We start from the raw sequence: 24,156 nt of genomic DNA on the forward strand, positions 1-24,156 counted from the left end.
AGACACTGAACCTAGTCTGCAAGCAACCAAGGAAGAACAAGATCCAAACCAGCAGGAATATGAAGAATGTGTCAGCTTTTTAGGGGTGGATTAGCCTTTCCCTGTTTCAGCAAGGCCCATGTAAAAAATCTCTTCCTGTGTGCATGCACAGAGCCAGCCAAATTGTAGATGAAGGTCTGCTATGTACTACTGCTCCTCTTTTTCCTCTGTAGCACAGGCTAAAAGCTGATCTTAAGTAGCATGGTAGGAGCCAACCAGCAGTGTGCAAAGGGGACTGGTGAAGCAAATCAGATATTGCAAACACATTCAGACAGCTTTCAGCATCCAAATGCTGCAGATAAACAACTTAATAAAGCAAATCACCATGCTCTTTGCATACTGCAAGTGCAAAGGAAAGCACAGTGGCTTAAAGTAACATTAAAATGGTTAGCAACCTTCAGTGAAGCATACCATGCATGCATGTCCTTACAGGAGTAAAAATCCATTTGTGCTCACATATGCTTTCATGTATTCCTGAAGGACTTGGAACTTGTCCTCTAGAAAATAAACATGTGACAATGAGAAATTAATTACAGCTCACAGAAGTTCTGTCCAGCAGGACAGCTCTTCCATATCTCCACATGTCCCAGTGTAGAATGAATACGACCAAACTTGCTGTAGTATCTCTCAGCAAGACCTTCCCTAGATCAGGCAGTCATCCAGATACAGATACATATGATTTAGCTGTGTAATTTAAACCACTGAGAGTGTACTAAGAACTCGATCACCACATGGACTTTCAAGAGTCATTACTGACCCTTGATTTGACCCCAATGTTTTATTCCTTGAGACCCAGGCAGACTGCAAGTGCTGAAAGACAACAGTCAATCAAGGCATGTTAGAGAGCTGAGATATAAAGGCAGAAATTAAGCACTGGGCCTCCTCTTATCTAGGTTATGATGAATACCAGTCTTTTTTGTTTGAAATGAAAATGTCTACTGAGCTTCCTCCATATTCTCAAAGAACATCTTTGGTGTCCTACAAGAAGCATCAAGGTATTTTCCTATCAGACTCTTGCGAAAAATTTCCTAACTTGTCATTGTTACATTTTCAGTACTTTTTGATAGAGGTTTCCATCTATGTGATGCTTGGGCTTCTGCTCTGTCCAAAACAAGCTGCAGTAACAAAGAGGAAAGGCAACATTGCATGGCATGCCAGTTTCAATCTGTAGGAAGAGTGACAGGGTGTTAACTCTGTCAATGCTGGTACCATTTAAAGATGGTTTCTTAGTTAGTATGGAAGAGCAAGAATGGATGATGTACCCAGGATCCTCTTATGCTTGTTTGTGATTTGAGCTAGCAGCTTTTCTAGCAGAGTTGAAAGCAATGGAAACCAACTTCTTGAGGTCAGGTGAAGCCAATTTACCTTCCCCATTATTAGTATCATTCTGTATGTGCATTAATAGCTAGCAGGCTTTCCACAGATCCCACATCAGTCTTACCTAAAGTCATTAAGAAGCCTGTAGAAGCATCCAGATCCTAGTGATAACAGATCCCAAAGCATATGATTTTCAGTTTCATGAGTCACAGTTGTGTATCAGTGGCTTCAAGAAGAATGAGGGTTTCTTTTCTAGAGTCAGGGCCAACTTAGATGCTTTTGTTGCTTAAACAAAGATTTGTACTGAAAACAAACATCATAGGAACAGATCCCCAGAAGTACAACTGACACAATGTTACCTGACACTGAGTCAGCTCTTCCTCCTGTTCCACCGAATTCCTAATTATTATGCTTCACTAGAAAGACAAAAAACATCTGCCTTAATATTCAAAGCAATACAAAAACCAACTTGGTTAAGATTTCTAAAATGCCATCATATCCTCCAGCCTTTATGTAGTTCCTACTGCTGGATCTTCTGTCTCATCATCACAAGCCATTATGGAGATAGATGCCTTTCAGAAGGAGGAATCACTGCAGTGAAAATACTGATACCTGCAGATTTAAAATTTTGTTATTAAGGACATAATGTACAGTACCAAAACCACTGATTAGTTCTAAGTGGCAAAACAGAGGACCAAATCATCAAATGAACTCTGAAAGAATACAAAGTGAAGTTACAAAAATTAACAGATGAAATGCTAGCCAAGTTACAACTTTGCCATAAATTATCAGATTAAACTACAGAACGGTTGCCCTGGAGGCAAGTAATAAACTATAGAGATGAAATTCTGTCTTGCATGCATGCAACAGATGCACACCTGCCACAGCCTTACATGTTCAAAAGGTAAATGTCTTCTCCTTCCCTTTCTCCCCCCTCTATTGCCATGGATCATTACAATGAAAGCTGGCTTACATGAAGCCAACTCACAGCATCTCAGGAGTCAGTCCTCCTAGGCTCCAAGCCGTCAGAGAAAAGACAAAGCCTCTACAGAAAGGGATTCCAAGAGTAAGTCTAATATACATGTGCGAATTACCCTCCACAGGAGCCTGTCATAACTAAAGGCATATCTGTGCTAAGTGTTTACTGAAACCACATGAATCTCTGTGGTCTGGTATAAACAAGCTGTTTCAATTACAGAAGTTTCCCTACACACAAGATGTTAGAGACACATCTGGTGAAAACCAATTTAGTTATCGTTGCAAGATTACCTCAGTGTTCTGAACATCATTAAGTTGTCAGAAACATATTGTTCTATTAGTAGGACAGCTAATGTAAGTCAAACTGGTACTACTGCAAAATAAGTTCTAAAATTGCCCCTTTGCCCACAAAGCCAGCTGGAGGTCATCTCTCATTGCATCTTGCACCACTCACCTTAATAACCATTGAATCAGTTGAGAAGTCAATGGTGAACACCCCTGACAAACACCCAAAGCCTTAATGCAAGGAAGGCGTCATTTCCAGGTATTATACAGCCGTGGTTTCACTCATGTATCTACCAGAAAGACATAAGAGCAGCTTACACCAAGACAAGACAAAGACAGGAGTATAAAGATGTATAACCTTCGAGGGGCATAAAGCTGTGTATCCTTTGATCTACTTGTATCTATATTTTAAAAAACCCTATGAGATTGGGTAAACCCCATCTCATATGTACCACTCCTACTTCTTAGCCACTGCATTAGGAACTTTAAAACTGCTGAGCCAATTTTATTTTGGGAATATTTTGAACTTTACTATAGTGTTGCAATGCAAATAACTGCGATGTTGATATACCTTTCATTCCGCTTATTTGTATTACAATGTTTTTCCTCTTTCCAATTATGCTAGAAGCACTAAGTCTGAACCTCTTTCCTTTTGCCAGAATACATACATTTCTACCCCTTTCCTTTAATTCTCTTCTTCTTAAACCCATCTACTCTCCTTCTGAACATGCTCCTTTATCCTACAAAAACAGATAAACCATCTGCACCAAATCTTTCAATCCGATCACTAAAACAAATATAATGAATCTTTACTTAGGTTTCAAGTTGGTCACTATAAAACCTCAGTCACATACCTCCTATTTTTAATCCAACACTATACTACTAGTAGGCACAAAAAGATAGTTTAAAGAGGTAGACTGCTTTCACCAAAGGAAATTTTTCACAAGGGAAATTAAGAAAAAAAAATTGGCAATGAAATTAACAGCTGCTGCTTTAATTCTCTGTTCTGCTCACATTACACCAGCAGAACGAGGAAATGTATTATAACCTCCTTTCACACACAGATATTTCCCCTGGAAGGCAGTATCACTGTCAGATTTTTGCTTGTTTCTTTTGGAATAGTTATTTTAGTTTTCAGATACACTTTTGAACAGTTTCGACAGCATTCTTAGTGTCCAGTGAGCCAAAGCAATGGGAAAGAGCAAGTAAGGAAAAATAAACTCTTTATCATATTCTGATCCAGTTGCTAGCAACATCAAAGATAGATAGCAGAAAATGGCTCCTCTACTGTCAAAATTAAGTATCAAGGCAGGAAAATATGGTCATAATTGCATTTTTCTGGTTTCTGAGCCTAGAGAAAGGATTAGGTTAATCTGCACAGTTTAGTCCTGAACAGAATACTTCTTTGCTTTGCTTGTACTATAAGCTGACTCATCACTTCAGAAGCAGAACAACATTCAGGAAGAAACTACTACAGTGTGATCTTCCACAGGAAAAATATCCCACTTTTATATACTGAAGTAGAGGAAAGGGGCTGCTACCTACTGCACAAAATCGTATGAACAGCCAGGCATACCAAAAGCTGGCTTCAGCTTTTTCAACTACTCTGCTGTTGTATTCCAAATTTATGTGGCACACAGCAGACCAAGAAAATAAAGAAGTTTCTGACTTAAAAGGCAAAAATTGGTAACAAGAATACAAAGGGAAGCAGGATTACCCTGCAATACCACCACAAGAGTTAACCACCAAAATGCCTATCGCCCCTGTACCTAAGGACAACACCTATATCAACAACTTAATGCTCCATTTCCCCGTCCAGAGAATGTGTGTGTGTGTATTAAGAAATGTGAAAAAATTGAAAAAAAATCTAAGACAGTCTCTTGTGTGGTCCAGCTCACAGTTCACACCAAGTCAATTATCGGTGCATGAAGCTACTCAGTAAACCTGGCTCACAAGAATAGAAAGCTATTAGCTAATGAACATCAGGCCTGATGGAAATGGTCACAATAATTAGGTGAAGGAGAACTAGAAAAAGAAGTAAGAGCAGGACTGAGTCTAATGAAAACTGAAAACTTACAGAAAGAAATATGTAAGGAAGAAGGCCAGAAGATGAGGAAACTTACTGTGGGGGAAAAGAGCTGGCTTTGTCATCTGTGATACACCAGGATATAATTCTAACTTGATGGATGATTGCTGGCTTCATACTTAACTTCCATGTAACTTCTCTCCAATGGAGACAGTACAGTCAGATTTTAGTGCCAGAGTAACTACTACTCTTTTATTGAAATACTGCACTTCTAGGCAGATCATGAAAAAGCTACTACCTAGTGATAAAGCAACATAAACTCATGTATTTTATTGTTATATTTTTAAGCTTTATCAATTTTTCACAGAGACATGTACCATTTAATAGTGTTTCTAGCATGCTAGGGTGGATATTGGGGCTTTGAAACAGGTTGGGAGAACAAAATACCAGAAGCTCATTTGCCAGAAATGTAAGAAAAACTGACTATAAAGGTACTTCAAGTAAGCCTGAGCTTAAAGGGAGCTCCTGCACCTGGAGACAAAGCAGGTGGTGGATGTCCCAGGTGAGGCCCTGACTGCCAGCTACCAAACAGACACAGCACCTTGATGATGTAGGGTTGAGAAGGCCTAAAACCCTCAAAGGCGGTGGAAATACATGAACACCTCTAAGTGTCAGTGCACTTCAGTAGTTCTGTTTCAGCCTCCACCAACACTAGCTCTGCTGTGGGTCAAATGCTTCGCCACCCAACATTCTACAAAGGCAGAAAGCAGTCAAGACAAGAGGAAAATCTCCAGCAAAAGCACTCAGCCTGTAAATGTATCCCACTCACACTCATTCCCAGCAGCCACTACCCATTACTTTGTGTAGTGCTTTTGTCTGCTTAGGGCCATATCAGCTGCTGACATAGGCCAAGAGCTAGATGGCAGCAACAGCAATGGGTGGGAATGACTACAGGAGGACTATAAATAAGCTAAATATGTCATCTTTGTTATTTTATTTCCCGTAGAAACATTCAATTCTAATATTTAAATCATTAACTAGCTGTATGGACTCAGTGAAATTTTTTCCCCAGTCTCCCTTTTTATCTGGACTCTAAACAAGGTTTCTGCTTTACTTCCAATGCTTCAGCACATCTATTCTCATTTTGTTAAGATTGAAGAGAGCTGAGAGGACCACTAGTTATGACCTCAAAGGCTGAAAAATGGCAAGGGAAGTCAAATTCACAGGAAATGACACTATTCTGCCTAACTTTTCTTTCCCAGAATAATACCACACCTTTTTAACACAGTTGGATGTTTTTGCAGATCATTCCAGAGCAACTGAAGCACCAATGGACACAACAGCCTAGTACCAGATTTGTTTTCCCACAGGCCTTTGCTCATCTGCTACTGTACAATGACTGTTTTCGACATCACTAAGGCTAACTGGAAACTATAAACAAGGGAACTAATGCTTACCCTGTCATAGCTGGAATGTGAAAGACCATTGGCTGGAGTACCATTGTGGGTGGGAATATTGGATGCATTTTATTTCTTCCTCCATCCTGAAAACAGAACAGCCTACTGTGGCTTTACTGACCAAAATGCAAAATATCAAAATCCAAAATACAGAAGCTGTCAGATGGTGAATAAGCATCAGCCCATCTACTTCCTTCATTTAGATAATTCAAGTACTGTAAAGAGAGAGATCAGAGTCCATCAAATCCCAGGTACAGAAACTTTACCAAAAGAACGAAGTAAAACCTTTATGAAAACCAATGCTGTTTCACTCCAAGATCCTTAAACGCAAAACTTGAGCAGGGTTTCAGTTCTAAATAATGCAAGTCGTTTCCGTGGTATGATTTAAGAGCAATCCAGGCCCATACGGGAAGGTACTACCATTAAAGCCTCTTTCTGCCACCAATACAGTAGAAGTCTCAAGTGCAAGAGTTGAAGGAAACTGAAAAATATTTCCATTTCCAAACAATTCCAAATTTATCCAAAAATTGCTTAACACAAATTTCCCAAAAAAGCTAAAGGCTTACTGAAGTTGAAGGTTTGCCAGAGAGGATAAAGGACTGAGTAATATCACAGGATCCAGACTCTGCAACCCACCCACGGCACAGTATGTCCAAAACGGAGCCAATCTGTTACAGGAAACTTTGTTTTCAACAAAGAATCTTTTTACTCGACCATGTATGTTTTCTAAGGGATGTTTTTCAGACCACAGAATACTTATGCAAGCGAGGAGAGCTCTGAAGAAGCTTTATTTTAACTTTAATTTCTTCCCTGACACACTAAGACCCTGGAATTTCAAAACTGGGACAGACAATTTCACCCTACAGAATATTTTTCACTTGTCTCTCCACAATATAGGTATAATTTGCACTTTGTACAAATCCCTTTCACTGCCTTCTAAATCTATTTCCAGACCAAACAGTTTCAACCACTGCAAGGCTGTGAAATACTTTTAAATGAAGACCAGTTCAGAAAAATCAGATAAGCATCTTTTGTTTCTTGCATGGGCCACTTACTACATTTTCTACTTGCTTTTATCTGAAAAAATAATTAAAAATTCCACTGTACTCTGAAGAAATGCAGTGCATCCTGAAATCCTCAGGGTTCTTAAACAGAAGGTACTATAGCAATACAAGTATTAACCATTGTCCTGTAGCTTTTGAACAGTCCTTATTTCAAGGACACAAGTATTCATAGATGAAACAAAAATATTCTTGCATAGAAGATGGTTTCACTGAACTTACTCAGGTTGTTCCAATCCTACTTTCCCCTCCAATAAATAAGCAAAACTTCCCAAGATACATGTCAGCTCAGATGCTGGAGGTGGTAAATACTGGATGCTAGATAAAAAGATAGCCTTAATATACTGCTTCATGCTGCTGCCATTGTCTCAGAGAGACAGAAGATCGCTATTAAGTCTGCAGTTTGTCGAACAAGTCCAAAAAGCAGCAGTACTGCAAAGGGAACAAGGGACTGAGATTGCCAAGCAATCCTTTTTTTAATTATTAAGTCCTATTGGCAGTACACTGGCATTCTGTCTTGAGGACAGAACTAAGCATCTGGGAAAGGATTTCAAAAATTCGCTCCAAAATGAGACCTCATATTGTAGCAGTTTGCCAGAAGCTAATTTGCAATTTTAGCTCTACCTTCCATAGTCAGCCAGCACAGCTTTGCTTCGCAAGTATCCAGATAACGAGCAATCTGCTCTTGATCCTGCATTCAAAGTACTTAAAGTGATTAACAGATCTGCACATGGAATAAGTCCGGGCTTTCTGCATGTAGCCTTTACCTACCTTCTGTTGGGTACTCTGCTGCTCATTTCAGTAGGACTGCATCTTTATTCTAATATCTGTTTGAGGTGCAGAAGGCTAAGTGTTGCATAAGATCCTGGAAAGGACAGAGTTTAAGACCCGCTCAAAATTTCACATCTTAGAAGCAAAACCAAAAACCATTAATACTGCCTCTAGTAATAAGCAAATATTTTCTCTCTTATTACTAACCATTCAGCAACAGCACATTTAAAAAATATATATACCTTGGAACCTATACCTTCTTAATTACTGGGTACAAGTCCGGGTTCAGCAAATCCATAAAGCTGCACAACTGTCCTCTTCTATCAACCTAGAGGAGGTGATGGATGTGACAGCACAGCAGTTCTTGGATTTTAAGCCATGCAGTACAGTAACTCTAAAGAGCTAATGCATAATGGGGGAGGGGAGAGGAAAGGCCTCCAAAGCCCCGATATATTTAGAATCGATCCTTTCACCTAAGCAGGGTGAAAAAAGTCTTATCGCTTTAGTGATCCATACAAAACACTATGAATGCTCCTGGAGAATGCTCAGGTGAGTTCCTGGGAAAAAAAGAGCGGTTCAGCTCTGGTTTCAGACTAAATCCTACCATACTGCTGACATTGGAACAACCTTTAGCTCAGGCATGGATTATTATACTCTTCATAATCAGTTAAATGCTCCAAGTCAAAAATATAAATACATCTGTACTCAACACAGGGCATTGCCAAACCGTACCAGTTTGAAAGCCTGCAACAAATCAGGAACTTGTATTAGGCAACAACAAAAAAAGGAAAGGGAAGAATAAAATCACATGAATGACATTCATCATTTGTCACTCAAGAGACCACCTGAAAAGAGATTTAATAATAATGCTAGTTCAGTGGGAGCTGTTTCCAGGCAAATATAAACATGAAATTCATGATGAAAAAAGGTAGCCAAACTGTTTTTGTTTTGGTTTCAATGAAGACATCTTTATGAAACAGTAAATAACACCAACGCATTCATGGAATAAGCTGGTACTGCAAAACGTAGAAGGTAAGAAAGACATAAAAACCTCACAGGCAGCAGCACAATCCACACCAGAAGCTGGGGCGCTTTATGGGGTTTTTAAATCAGATTTTATTTAAAATATTGTAAAAAGGTAGAGAGGTGTATTTTCATTCATCAGAAAAAATGTTAAAAGGTTCTTAGATGCACAATTGACACCAAGCTACAGCTGACAATAGTAAAACTCAGGAGTTTCTTGAATACTGCAGAGTTTGACCTTAAGGTGAGCAGAACAAGTTGCCAGCTGCTGAGAAAGAGGGCATTCCTCCACTGTTGTACATGAAAGTCCACACAAGATAACAGCTCATCCAATAAAGCCATCAAAAAGCTGTTCATTTTTTGAACTACAAAATTATTATATGCTACATTTATATTAGGGTTCTTTGACCCAGCTTACCCGGTGATCAAAGATTCTGACTACACAGTAACCTGATGAAGCATTAGCAATATTCCCTGGTTATCAGATGACCATAATCATATCAAAACCACACATTATGTGACTGATTACATCAAACAAGAAAAAGCAAATCAATAAATCCAGGGCAAGACTGACAACACTTCAACAGGCAGAATTAGGCATATTGAGTTCTATTAATCAAAGTGACAGGATTTTTCTTATTCTCAGGATCCTTGAACAGTGCAAAGTCAAAAGGAACTAAAGACTATTCTCTAACATCTTTCCATAGGCCCCTACTCACAAAGGAGAAATAACAGGAATTGTAATGCTTTTGTGGTAGGTGGACCACATGGCCTGGTTCACATACATCCCACCACCCTTATATGTACCATCCTTACAGCAATTACTCATATTAGCATTTCTTTGTAGTATACCAGGAACCTCTCAGGAATCCCCAGCTTAAGTACAGAAATTGCTGTGATAAACAAAATCTTTGTGGCAAAAGTATTTACCTGTTACTCATAAGTGGAGCTTTGCTACACATCTCAACAATTAATCTACGCATAGCCAAGGAGGAAACAGTGCTTGCATTTTAAATGTTTCCAGTTGTGATACAAACAGCAGATCTTAATATTTCTTAATGGCCAAAGCAAATTCCCAGAGCATGTTTGACAACACATCAGAGATGGATGTACAGAAAACTAAAAGCTTGGCTTGTAGCTGTAAAAATTATCCCAGACATAAGGCATTGTCTTGGGGTGATGACAGGCATACAGCATTCAAAGCACATACAGAATTTCAGAGACAATTTGGAACCCGTATGTGCACTAGACAATGCTTGCTATTTTGGGAGGGTATTTTTGTTTTAAATAAAAAATGGTGTTACAATAAATGTGTGAGCAATACAACAATGCTTCTAGAAAGCAAAGTGGAAGGGCTGTGCATGGCAGTAATACAAACGGTTCATAGGAAGACTGCGTGTCCTCTGGCTGCTTCCCTCCCCAAGAGGGCCCTAAGTGATGCTGCACCACGCTGCCATGACCACCATAATGACTATTCTACAGACTGGGACACAGATTTACTGTTCTGTGGGCAAGAGCTCTTCTTTCTGATCTTAAGAAACAGTGATGAAACCCAACAATATAATTCTGAGTTGTTATGTATTGGAATAGTTTCTCAGTGCATGAGGTTCTGTTACTATTTCTTTTTCATATTTGCAAAAAGCTCGGGTCTGAGGAAGACCTTTCATTAGCAGTTGGACAATTAACCAGCAATTAGCAGACATGCCAGTCAACTTTGGCAACCTTTTGGCAATCAAAGTCACACCAACATAACAAACTACCCTAGAATCAGAAAGCGAACATGTACCAAAAAGCAGCTACTTAAAACCATGTGTTATACCCCGCATTCTTTGAAACAGCTTAAGGTTTCCCTTGTCCTGTCATAAGGAAATATACACAGTGTTCAAAATGGGATAGTACTTAAAATTAAAGGATCACCTTGGGTGATGAATCATCACGTCAAAGACCAAGACTGTGTTTAATGTCTGATGCTTCAAGAGCGAGTTTGTTCCAGATATGTTGAAATTCTGAATAGAATTGTTTGATAAGAAAAGCAAACGTGAAGCTGCTGACAGATGTCAGTCAAAATTCAAATTAAGTTTATTGATGTGGAAGAAACACCAAAAAAAAAAAAAAAAAAAAGTGGAGATCAAGGAATCATTCTAGCTTCCCAGAAATACCACAAGGCTGTTTTCACTCTTGACTGGCTCCTTAGAAATTTCAGAAGAACACAGATCTTTCCCAGCTCTGTCACAGATGGTCAGACAGTGAATTCAGAGGATGCCTACAGACAGCTGCTGCACGACAGAGCTTAGGTCTGTCCTATGCCTCCATATGCACAGCTTGGATAAAGTACTTAACACCACAACTCTTATTTTTTCTTAGGAGCAGAGAGAACCCTGCAAAAAATGTACACAGCGGCTCAATTACATGAAAAGGATATTGGCTAGGTTTTTGAGTGTAATATACAAATTTCATTTCTTAAAAATGAGAGGTACTTGTCTATGAAGGTAACGGATTCCATCTGTGAAGTTGCCTTTTTACTACTTAGTGTGGGTGGGAGGATACCAAAGTGTTCTTGTGGACATCAAATTTATTTCAGAAAGACTTCCTACTTTTGACTTGCAATTAACAGTATTTGGTTATAATATCAATCCATATTCAACTAAAACAAACAATTTACAGAAGACGTATTTATTTTGGAATTCTCAGAAATCTCCTAAGACATGAAAATAAGACTGCAACATGAAAGCATCTGTCAAACCTCTCTGAGAAGAAAATAGCTGCACTAATTTACAAAAGCTAAGGAAGAAAAATCCCAAGAAAGTACCTAAGTACAACATACAAACTATCACCCTACTTCTGGGAATTCCTGGTATTTTAACATCTTAAAAATTAGCAACACTTCCAGGCAAAATTTACATCTTCTGCACTAATAGTACATAAAATCAGGTTTTTTTTCATTATTTTCAATGAAAATGTGTAGTATTAATGGCATGAATTTCCTCATTATATTACCACAAGCAAAAAAATTATGGTTATTTGGAATTTTTCAACTACAGCAGAAGTGACCAGGATATCAGCACAAATGATGATACTCGGGGGGAGAGAGAGAAATATAAGCAGAGTAACCAGAACTAGGAGTTATGCACCATTAGCAATATCTTACAGCTTGTTTACAGAATCAGGTAATTGCATAAGGGCAGAACCTAAATTCATCTTTCATCAGCCTTACAAGTATATTCAGGCTGTTTGAAAGGCCTGATTTCTACTGTACACAGTTTTTAAACTTAGAAAAAAAGAAAGAAAAGAAGGAGTTTTACTGATTTTTGCTCCCTGAAAATTCATCTTCCAGCTGTTGTCTTCCACACCACCACTACCCCCCCCCAAAAAAAAATTCACCTTTTTACCACTTTCCTCGTACAGGGCAAGTGTAACTTGGGTAACAACCCAACTAAGAACAGATCAATTATTCACCCAGTGAAGAGCATTCAGATATCACTGAAATAGCTTCACTACATTTTACAAGAAGCATTACTCACAGTCATTTAATTGGACTGACAAAGGAAACCCATTCTGATAGAAGGTACAACACTGGAGAGTTAGTCAGCAAATTACACTGGAGTACCAGAAGCAGCAATAACAGCGCAGACTTCCTAACTGCTCTGCCAACGTACATTCAGCAGACCCTGGAAGAGTTCTCCTCTACACCTCTGCCAGACAGAGGAAGAGGTTTACAAGAACTTTTCCTGCTTTGAAAAGACCAACAAAAGAGTGTAACTATGACTGGATTAAAATTAAAAAATAAGGAATCTTTTAAGTCCTAGGAACAACTATCCATAGACCATGTGGAAAGTCAGCTCTACTGGCATCTTTATGAACACATAAAGACTTAACTACATTAAATAAGCAAAGCTATAGCAGAGTTTGGAATTCTTTTAGAAAGCTAGAGCTTTGAATCTCAGGACACCACAAGCTTACACTGGTGATCCAAAAAGTAGGAGAGATAAAGACTTCAAATAACTTGAAGAGAAGAACTACTGAACTTGCCTGAATCAGAACTGTTGGGGTTTATTTTGACCTCTGTCCTTTCCTCTTTCTTTAACCTTGGCAATGTCACTTTGCTGCTAATCTTCTGTGCCACTTTGTGGAACACAACGATGGTGACTTTTAAAAAGCATTTTGCTAACTGGCATGAACACCCTCAGCAAAATCTTTCTATGCAGTGCAAATAACAAACATGTTTTGCTGAGACAGTCACAAAAAAGAGCAAATACGCTTTTGCTAGTTCTCCACAGTATTAGTTAACTGGCTTTATTCCTATAGCAATGCTGGCATATCTAACATTGACAGACAAACAGAAACAAACAGGACCAACTTTGTAATTTGCAATACTTCACTAAAACCAACAGGACTCTCCCTTTTTGATCCTAAGCATTATATTCCAGGCACTTTTCTCTGACCAGAAATGAGACTTGAATCACAGATGAGAGATAAAAGAAAGGAAAACTCTTAAGAGCTGTTCTAAGTGCAGTGATGTTGACTTCAGTGGGCATTTCTAGTTGCTTTTATTCTATAGGTCAGCATTTAGATTATTTAGGTGCTTTCACATTGGGAAAGGCCTACCAAGGATTCTGTAACATATGCTCAGTGGCTCACCAAAATGCAGCTGAAGAAGGAGAGGTTGGAGATATCACCAGATGAAGAGAAGCAGCAGCAGCCAGTGAGGATTCTGTCAGATTAATAAGATTAATTTTCATTTGGAATAAATTGAATCCCTTAAATCAAATGCCCAAAATAAAAAGAGAAATACTTATCTCCCCACACAGCAGAACCAAATAGCTGTCCTAAATAATCTTCTTTCTCTCGTGTAGTTTTATGACTGACATATGAGTTGCTAATGCCACTGAAACACTTGTCTGCCAGACTTACTGCCAGCTGAACTCACACTCAACAAAGTAATTTCAGAGTCTCTAAAACTAAATCACAAGTGTGCAATTTATTCTGTAAAGACCTTTCTGTACTCACTTCCTGATTACATTCCCAAAGCAATGAAACAGGCAGCCCCCAGAACCTCCAAGATTTACAATACATCTTCCTCAAACATGGTACTAAACATACAGAGCACTTTTCCTACACTCCAAATGTATTAGCACTAAATGTAAAGTTATGAAAATGAAAAGAAGAAAAACTACAGAACAGAAAAAAATTCCTTCTTTCAATCAAAAAAGATGGATAACAGACAAATGATTTGGAGTGCTTTTTGATGAGGAGTATCTCAAGAAAGAGACACCTCCCGGTATCTTCAAATAATTGTCTGAAGTTCAGTTCAGATGAACAAAACTGAAGTTACCTGCCAAAGTAATCAAAACCCTATGTTCTTTATTACACTACCAGAAATGTTGACAACTATTCTGAGCATTGTTTTGGTATATACTGAGTCCACAAAGCTGCAATAGTTTAAATCAAAAAGGATTTTTTTCCCAAATCCTTATATAATGGGGTAATTTCTCAGACTTGTATTAGGGTGTCCACTTGACACGTTCAAAATGTAACGTGATCTGCTTAAAAGATTCATCATGAAGTACTGTTCTTATGCATTCTGTGTCTGTCTAAACATAAGCAGACATCTGACAACAAAGCATTCTCTGATTTTCTTCTATTCTAGTAGAAAAACTGATTTTAAATAAGGCAACTCTGTTCTTTCCCACTCCCCCATCTTGTTCCCTAACTCCCAAACTAACTCATCCTGTAGCTTCCGATGCACAGTGTACATCCCAGCTGGTGCTTGAAGGCAAGATGAGATGTAGGAGAATCACAGTCTATTACTCAACACAGGCAGTACCAACCAGTAAATCAATACAGCTGATGCTCCCATGACAGCTCTACTGTGCTTGTAGATGTTTAGTACATGTAAGAAATGCATCTGCAAGAATCCTTTCCAAGTTCTTGCAAGCAGAAGCTCTTCCCTCACCACAGACACATCACTGCCTGTCACCTGGTGGGTGGTAACTTGTGCAAAGAAAATGATGGAAGCTTGTAATTCTACAGGCACAAAGCTAACAAGATAACTGGCTCTCCATTATCCACAGCAACTGAGAAAACTAAGTTCATCAGAAAAACAGAAAAAAAGTAAGCTATATATTAATCAGGATGCAATAATATACTTAGTCTACTAATCTTTACAAAACTAGTAAAAAGCTTTCCACAGAAAACAGAGCAGAGGAATTTCTAAGATGCTTATTACATATAAGAGAAAAGGGATTTCAGCAATGCAGTCACAGAACAATCAAGACATGACCTAGGCAGTCCAAAGTTGTTTATCCTACAATCCCGTATCCCCACAAAAAAGCTCCGCCATTGTCATTATCTAATATTTATGATGCTTGTTCTGTAGGTACACTCAGAAAAAAACCATGTATTTCAAATGTTTAAAATAGTATATATTTTTAAAAATTTCTCTTCAATTACACAGCACAGAATGAAGAACTCCATTTTGTTTAATAAACAGCTGTTGTAATATGTCAAGCCCATACCCAAAGTTACTAATTTATCTTATTTCAAAAGAGAGAAGCAAACCAATACTTTTTCCTTAAAATATCTCAAGTCCTTCCCTCCAGTACCAGGCCCAACATTTATTTAGTTTCCCAAATGTAATAGTGCTTGCTCCAGCCTTATCTGGGATAGAATTTTCCTATACCCATCATTTCTCTACTAGATCTGATCCTATCTTGGTCACGATCACCATGTAAATTCTCTACCTTTCCCCTTCAAACACAGAACATCTCTGAATCCTTTCAGAGGCATTCCCACTCATTCTTCCTCTTTCTTTACGACTGCTTCCTCCCAAATGGGGGAAATTACAGTAATACATGTAGCAACTTCTCACCAACCATTTACAGTGCAGCACAATTATACTCTGCTGATTCATTGTGACAAGAGACATTTAGTCTTGCTGCTGACAGCCCAGATGTTTTCGAGCATCCATATCTGTTTGGTTGGTAACACTGTGCACTGGTGTCCCTCTGGTTGGGCTGGTTCTCTTGTTGATGCTTTTCCCTTTTACAACTAGAAGTCTCTGATCTGAATGAAACAGTGAAATACTAGAAGCTAACAGTTTTTTATCTCAGAAATAACTTTCATTCTAAACCTTAAAAATGTTCAACTAGCACTTAGCAAGGAAGCCTTAATGGCCTGTTAGCAAAATAAGCAAGTAAATATTTTCTTAGGTAAGGAGGAAAGGTACGACACTGAAAGGCAATTATTTCTTATTCACAGATGCAGCCAGTCATTCATTAACTAAGCAAATCATTCCTTAATTTTACAGCATTTATCAACATGCCCATATATATCGCTATCTGTAAGGGAAGGGTTTAGATATGTTATTCTGTGACATTAAGATTGCCTTATTCTAACAAAATGTGAAACTTCATTACTATAAGAACAATACTGTAGAAACTAACTTGAAAGCTCTTATCGTTCCTATTTGCAAACTCATTAACAAGAACTAATAATACTTTTTTTACTCTTTCACAACCAACTAAGTAAATTCACTACTACGACATGTGAGGTCAAAAAAACATAAGAAGATACTGCAAGGCCTGGAAATTTACAGCATTGCAATGGTTAACGCTAGCACTAGTGAATCTATTTAAGATATTAAAATTCCCATCTGTCAGACCTCTTTGCTAATGTCCCTGCCCTCAAAGCAAAAGGGAACATATGCCTGCATCCCAGACACCCAGTTATTAGAGCTTCTTATTAACTCAAGCCATAAATGACAATGAGTTCATACTAACACACAAATCTAAACCACCACAGCCAACATGCAGGTCCATGTTTGCTCTTGCCATCTAGACAGAGAAGCAGAGAGAAAGGCTAAACAGTGGCATAGAGGCATCAGGAAAGGAGATGATGATCTTGAAACCACTGCAGCACTTTGCTCCCACACTCATAAATAATGTTCTATGTGTGTGTTTGACTTCAAGTTTTAAGTTTGCAAAAAGAGACACACTACAAGAACAAGACCCAAGGAACAGACAGTAATGCTGTCAGTACTACAGAGCAGCTGAAATCACCATGATTTCCACAATCCTAACTACTCTGCTCTCTAACGGGTGAGCTGTATCATGTAAAGCACCACAAATATCAGCTGAAGTCCTGGCCGTACAAGGACATTTTACTCACGAGTTAATGTTTCTGTCAACACCAGCTCTATGATGGATAAAGAGAAGATCCAATTCAGCTGGGATGGGTTACATCTCCCATAATGAAAACAGGCTTGCATCTCATCTATACAGATGAAAATCTAGCAAGTAAAATGAAAGCTTAGGAGCATTTGCCTTTACAAAGAAGCATTTATCCTTCCGAAAAGTGGAAGAATAATAGAGATTTTAAGTTCAATAAGGCTTTATAACATACAGAAGTCTGCTAAAATGCCAATAAAACCTAGACACTATATGAAATACTAGTGAAGCATGCTTCATTTACAGTTGCTTTTGCACCCAATCATTTAAGTTGCTTCTAAAGAGTGAAAGCATTTACACGTTTCCTGTGATCTGTAGCACCATACTGTACAAAAATAAACCCTTCTGGGATTGAATTAGAGGATACAGTGGTTCACAAGAAAGGATACTAAATTAACATTACTCCCTTCTTTACTTTGTATGATTTTTTTCCCCAAAACCATATCCCAGCACCCTGACTGTTCACTGTGTGGCACTTACTGTTGCTGGACTTGAGGTCACGGTGAATTATGGGAACAATTGCTTCCTCGTGCAGGTAGTTCATTCCCCTGGCAATCTGCACTGCCCAGTTCACCAGTATGTCAGGAGGTATCCTTTTACCAGACAACACCCTATTGAGCGATCCTCCACGGGCAAACTCCATGATCAGGCAAAGATTAGGTTCCTTCAAACACACGCCCCTGAGGGCAATGATGTTGGGATGTTTTAACATCGCAAAGAGCTTGGCCTCTTGGCGGACATTCTCAATGGTCTGGCTGATGTCCTCATCAGGGTCATAGCGAGCTGCCTTGACAGCAACCTCATCTCCTATCCATACAGCTCGGTACACTTTTCCGAAGCCCCCTATGCCAATGATTTCTTCCAGAACAAGCTCTGAGAAGTCGATCTCTAGGACTAGGGAAAGAGGAGAAAAAAGATGTAAGCATTTAGCAACTATGCAGCCTGTACATCAGCTGAAGGTTCACACTGGCCAACCTCACCCTTACCCTTGGAGGAAGGGCCAGTTTTCACTCCAAAACAACACAAAGGAAAGCAGTAGGCCTTTCTGACAACCTTTTAGTGCCAAATAGTATGGTAAAACAGAGCTTGCAGTGTCATAAAATCTGTATGAAGTACTCACTGTAAATGGTAAAACATAGTAAAATAAAATACCTCTTACCACACTTAAACCCCTATAATACTGATGCCCCTGCCCCTACCCCCCTTAAGGATATACTCTCAGTGACAGTACAAGATTCCAAAAATGAAAAACACACTCACCAACTAATCTTCACAATACAGTGTTTAATGTGAAACAGCTAAAACTCAACACAAAATCCATCTGCTTCTCCACTTGTCCCTTATCTGAATGTCTCTTGTTGAACAATCTTTTAGTCCTTCCCAAATCACACTTATTCTTCCACACCTCTACAGGCTTTGTAGATTTGTTCCCCATAAGAGATCTGTTAATCAGTTCTGATGTTACCGACAACAGTGTGACAAACAGATGGATGAAACCACATACTGAGTGTGCAGAGCAAGCAATAAGAAAAACATATTTTGATTAACGCACACTGCATTTTTGTTACAAAAACTTCCTATTCCCATACACTGACTTTACAGGCTGGTGGCTAATCAGCATCATACAGGAAAAAGATCTACAGATGCAGATGTCTCAATTCAGTATACAAATTGTACCTGGAGCAAAAGCAATGAGAAAATGTATCCTGTACAACTGTACACTAAACACAGTTTATACTGGTGGCCAAAAGAACCCATCCAACACTGACTAATGTAGAATGAAAATTCCACATACTGACCAATGAAAACATGTTGACACAGCTCAATTTACAGCAGTGGTAGACTACCAGTGCTGCTACTCTGTCTGATAGTTGTGTGGTTTCATTGACTACAGTCAATGAAATTTTAGTAAGTTTTTAAGGAAGAGTACCATAATGCAAGATTTAAACAGAAAGTCATCAAGACTTTTAATACTTTCCTGCATTTGAAAAGCCAAATCTGACATTGTTCCCCTGCTTCGTCTGGTAGAAAGGAAATGAAGTTTGTAAGGGAGCAGGTTAGATCCCATTTGAGTAAACTAGTTTCCTTATTCCAATCAAATGTCTTTCCTCTAGTACAAGACTTTATCACAAAACTGTATGGAGTTAATACAAACTCTTCTGTCCACAGCTGAAGGCTTTTTTTTTTTTTTGTCTGAGCTCCATCTTTCCTGAACATGATTTTTAGAAGTTGGCTTACTTTTGTAAATTAGTCAAACTTATGAGTTAGTTTAATAAGGATGCCTGTGCTGCTTTTCCTAGTGTTCCATGAACAAAAGATTAATGGGAAACAAGATAGAAAACTGACCAAGAAAGTCTTCCAGAAGGAGAAAAGGTCTTTTCCAGTCCCAAAGACAATCTATTTTTCTCCTACTGTGAATACATATTTTGGGTAACACTCTGAACTTCAAGGATTAACACAACAAAGAAGATTTCAGTCCTACAGCAGCAACCTTGGTGTTCAAATACTTGAGAGAGAGATTACTAGAAAACATGAAAGGAATAGATTCTGACCAGAAACACTAAATTTTAGAACAAGTCTGTAATGACAATAAATCCAGATGTGAGACTACCCTGCCATTGAGAATACACGAAGAGTCACTCTTGCATTTCTTACTAATAAAAGACCTAAAGAAATCAGATGTTGAGTCCTATCTCTTCACTTGATAGAATTTCAATACTGGTACAATCCTCAATTAACCTGCTCCTAGGGACAAGGTCAGTCAAAAGACTGAAAATGAACAAACACGCCCCCCACAGCACCAGGGGACTGCCTGCCCTGCCAACTCCAGACACACAGCGTTCAGGTGCTGTTCACAGCGAGTGTTCTGCTAGGGCATTTCACGGATTGAGAGGACATCAGCGAGAGCTGAGCGAGCCGGCCCGCAGGTGCTGAAGGGACAGCTCCAGCGGCAGCGAGGACGGGACGGGACGGGACGGGACGGGACGGGACGGGACGGGACGGGACGGGACGGCCCCGCGGGCAGCGCCCCGGCCTCCCCTCACCCCCGCCCCGGTGCTGGGAAGAAGGGCGACAGTAAGGTGGCAAGCAGGAGAACGAGATGGGCAAAGGAAACCGAAAGGCTGGAAAGTAGAACACCTCGTGTGCTGTCACCCATTTTCAATAAAAAAAAGCACATCCCTGCTGGAGGCACTAATTAATAGGGGTGGGATGTAAAACGGAGACACTTCAGCTTCCACATGAAAACTAATGCGTGACATTGAATGTTCTTTTATCTGGAAGTATGACCTTAGCTTTAGTTTGAAAATGTGTATTTTTATAAGGCAAACTGGCCAGCTCACCCTCGTGGGTAGCTTCCTCAGAAAAAAAAGTCACTTCTTAGAAACGTTTTGTTTGGGGTTTTTAAAAAGTATTTTCTGCTGAGTTAGTTTATTCATTTTCATAGTTTGAGTTATACAGCTACATTAGGGCACAAAATACCTGTTTTTCTTTACATTTCTAAACACACTAACCCCACCTCTGAACTCCAGTGTAATTTGGCAGACATGTTGTACAAGACTGTACAGAATTCAAGAACTGAAGTGCTATCATTCCTCTGTGGGCCGGTAAGGAATTACAGAGCCTGTACACCATGAACCAGTGGCCATGTTGACAACTGCAAAGTAGGTGCCGTTTAATCAGCCCTCATTAGACCACATGATTAAGCTATTTAATTCAGTCTGAAGTGTGTAAGAGCCCATAGTGCAGATGAGAGTCCCTCAAGTCGGCCCACTGCTGACAGCCTCTAACAGGCTCCTCTTATCATTCATGGTACCCTCACTGAGGCAAGAATCAAGCACACTAGATGGATGGCTAAAATTACCAGCTAAACTAGTACAGCTCTCAGTAGAAGCAAAATCCCTAGAACTCATACTCCTAAATTTCCATTAAATATGAAAATAACCTTTAGGAAAGCAAGTAAAAATAGGTTCTGTGAAGAGGTGCATGTCCAGAACGACACTTTGCATCACTCCTGCAAAACTGGACTTACTGGACTATGAAGTATTAAACAGTAGACTGTGATTCCTGTTCCAAACAGCTATCAAACTAACATCATCAGCTCTAAAAGTGGATAGCATTCCTGGCAAAGGATTTCTAATATTCAACTTGAAAATCCAATTCAATGGCAACCAACTTTAATCCCTGTCCAAACTGCACTGTTTCTTAAAAAAAAAACCAACAACAAAAACATAGTCCTTAGGCATTATACAAACCTACTGGAGGACAATAAATTCTACTTTGTCATGAACATATGATTGATGACCTGACAGAAGAGAAGTAGTGTAGCCCTGTTGTGGCACAGGAAGAGTAAGGCAAAGACAAAGGGGGAAGGTACAACTCCCCAACTGTTTATGAACTATCAAACCATAGAAGAGGCAGCAAGACAGAAGAATCCACAGTTACAAAGCCTGAACTTGAAAACTCAAAACAGAATGGGAGCCAAGGGTTCAAAAAGTTCTACAGAAATGGTTCTCCTAAGTATCTCAAAAACAAAACCTAATAAGCTTTCATTCAAAGCTTTTTCTGTGTGTGGGGCAAAAAGTAACTTACCAATGCTGTTGCAGCATGAAAGAAAGGAACAGCACCTAGTCCCTTCACAAGCCCAAGGGCAATGGTACAAATTACTGAGTTTTACCTAAATGCTTTCAAGCAGAATACAGAGTAAGAAAAAAAAGCTATTAGTTGTATTCCTTGGAGATACGGCCTAGATAGGACAAACCATCTTTTCACTCTTTTACTTTCTAGAAAAGCCTACTAGTCTGAAGATTTTTCTCTGCCCCTCCAAAAAAAAGCATTATCCTTGCCTGAACTGTCAATGGTGATAGATAAACAGGATGTAGAAACAGTCATTCCACGCTGTTTCTCTTTCTACAATGGTACAGTGACTAAAAAAATGTAGAGATGAAACAGCCCTATTCTCCATCTCCAACAAAGGCTTCAAAACTGCACAGAAATTCACAGAAACAAACTGATCCCTCGGTGCCTTCAGCATCACAACATAGTCAAGCAACCCTCAGGCAGGCCCAGATATCCAAACGGGGAAACAACTCATTCACAGGTATTTTAGGACAGAATTTGTAAGAGAGCAGAGGAACCTGGTAACACAAGTCAACTTAGGAATTTTTCAGTCAGAAATAATAAGCTTTTGGTTAGTAAGCAGGATGATACTGAACAAGTATTAGCAGTGAATCAACACTTCAGGAAACAATTGCTTCCCTTTCAGCAACCTTTAAGAATATTCTTAAAGGGAAAATGACCAAAGCCCTGGTGACTCCACCACTGCCCAGCCGCCAGGATTCTGTCGCTTGATGAAAATTTATCAGCCCCTGGAAACACAGGTCTTAACAATGGGAAACTGCTCCTGGCGTCGGTGAAACGCTAAAAACACACTGAGCGAGGCTCTGCCTCCCCGGGAGCAGCGCGCTAGCCTGGAAGACAGAAGGGCACTGGAGCAGCAGGAATACCTCAGCGGGTGGGAAAGGAACAGACCAGGGGCCCAGGGCAGCCCCTGGGCGGGAGGGGCTGAGACGCCGTAGCCCCTCCGCTCCCCGCCGACGGCCATCGCGGGCCTCCCCCGCCGCCAGCTGGGCCCGAGGCCTCCCACGGCCGCTCGCCACCGGGATGGGCCTTCCCTTCCCCCCCGGCGGCGGCCGCCCCGGCTTCCAACAGGACCCACGGAAGGGCCCAGGCCTCCCCCAAAGACATCGGGAGGGCCGAGCCTCGGCTCCCCCCCACAACCCTGGCAGTCCCGCCGGTCCCGTCCCCCCTCCCATATCCAGCCCAAGCCCACGGTAGGGGGCGGGACCGGGCCTCTCCCCCTCTTCCCTGGGTCCCTCCCTCCCGGCTGAGGGGACGCGCCAAGCCCCCCGCCCCGGGCCCGGGCCCCCTTACGCTGTATGGCGGGGGGCGGAGGGTATCGGGCGCGCAGCTCCGGGCCGCCCCCCTGCACGCCGCTGCTCACGTAGTTGCTGGGAAGATGCCGACGCGCTGGTCGATCTTGCCCGTCCACCAGCCCTCGTCGCCGGACACGTGCGAGTCCCGGGACAACACCTGCACCACGTCCCCCGGCCGCAGGCTCAGCTCGTCCTCGCCGCACGCCTCGTACTCGAAGACAGCGGTCCAGAGCGGCTCGTCGCCCGGCGGCTCTCCGCCACCCGCGCCCTCCTGGCTGAGCTCGGTGAGGGGTTCCATGGCGAGGCTGCTCCATAGGGGGAGGCGCCCGCGGCACCCGGGCGCTGCGGGGGGCGGCGGGGCCGGGACTGCCGCCTATTGTTCATGCGGCCCGGCACCCGCCGGCAGCAGGTGCCGCCGCCGCTGCCGGGGGTTCCCGGCGCGGGGCCGCCTCAGCCCAGCGCGGGCAGGGGCGAGACCGGGCAGCGTGTGCCGTGGAGAAGCCGCCGCATCCCCCCCATCCGCCGCCGCCTCCTCCGCGCCCGCCTCCGCCTCCTGCCGCCGCCGCGCATCCCGGAGCCACCTGACTCTCTGGCAGCTTCGGCGGCGGGAGGGGAGGACAGGGCAGACCCCGCCCCCGCGCCGCCATTGGCCGTCGCCGCCGCCCGTCAGCACCGCCCTCACCTGATTGCGGGCCCGCGCCCCTTGGCCACGCCCCCTCCCCGCCCAGCCCCCGGCCCCGGAGTCGCGCACTCACCGGTGTGCCCCCCATTGGCCCCCGCCCGGCCAGCTCTCGCTTCCCATTGGGCCGCACGCTCCGAGCTCCGCCTCCCGTGCCGCTTCTCATTGGCTGGGGAAAGGGGCATGACACGGGCCAAAGGCGGGGTGGGGCGGCCCGAGGGCGGAGCGTCGGGCGCCACCTGGTGGCGGGCGGAGGCGGCGCACACCTGGGCCAGCGCCGCGCCTCCCCCGAGCTCGGTGTCCCTCCGCCCCCGCGGGGACCGTCCCTGCCCCGTGTACCCGGAGCGCGGGCCTGCGCCGGA

General features: G+C 41.6%; 1 protein-coding gene across 1 annotated transcript in view; it reads right to left on the reverse strand.

The window, feature by feature from the left end:
- MAP3K9 (mitogen-activated protein kinase kinase kinase 9) overlaps positions 1 to 23,664 on the reverse strand; it is a 63,207-nt gene extending 39,543 nt beyond the window's left edge. The window contains 3 exon segments of the mRNA XM_039552906.1: positions 17,663 to 18,076; positions 23,114 to 23,191; positions 23,194 to 23,664. Of these exon segments, the coding sequence (XP_039408840.1) occupies positions 17,663 to 18,076; positions 23,114 to 23,191; positions 23,194 to 23,413 (712 nt within the window). The 5' untranslated portion in view covers positions 23,414 to 23,664.
- Between the last annotated feature and the right edge of the window lie 492 nt (positions 23,665 to 24,156).

The sequence above is a fragment of the Corvus cornix genome, chromosome 5 (genome assembly GCF_000738735.6).
Source record: "Corvus cornix cornix isolate S_Up_H32 chromosome 5, ASM73873v5, whole genome shotgun sequence".
NCBI classification, from domain to species: Eukaryota; Metazoa; Chordata; class Aves; order Passeriformes; family Corvidae; genus Corvus; species Corvus cornix.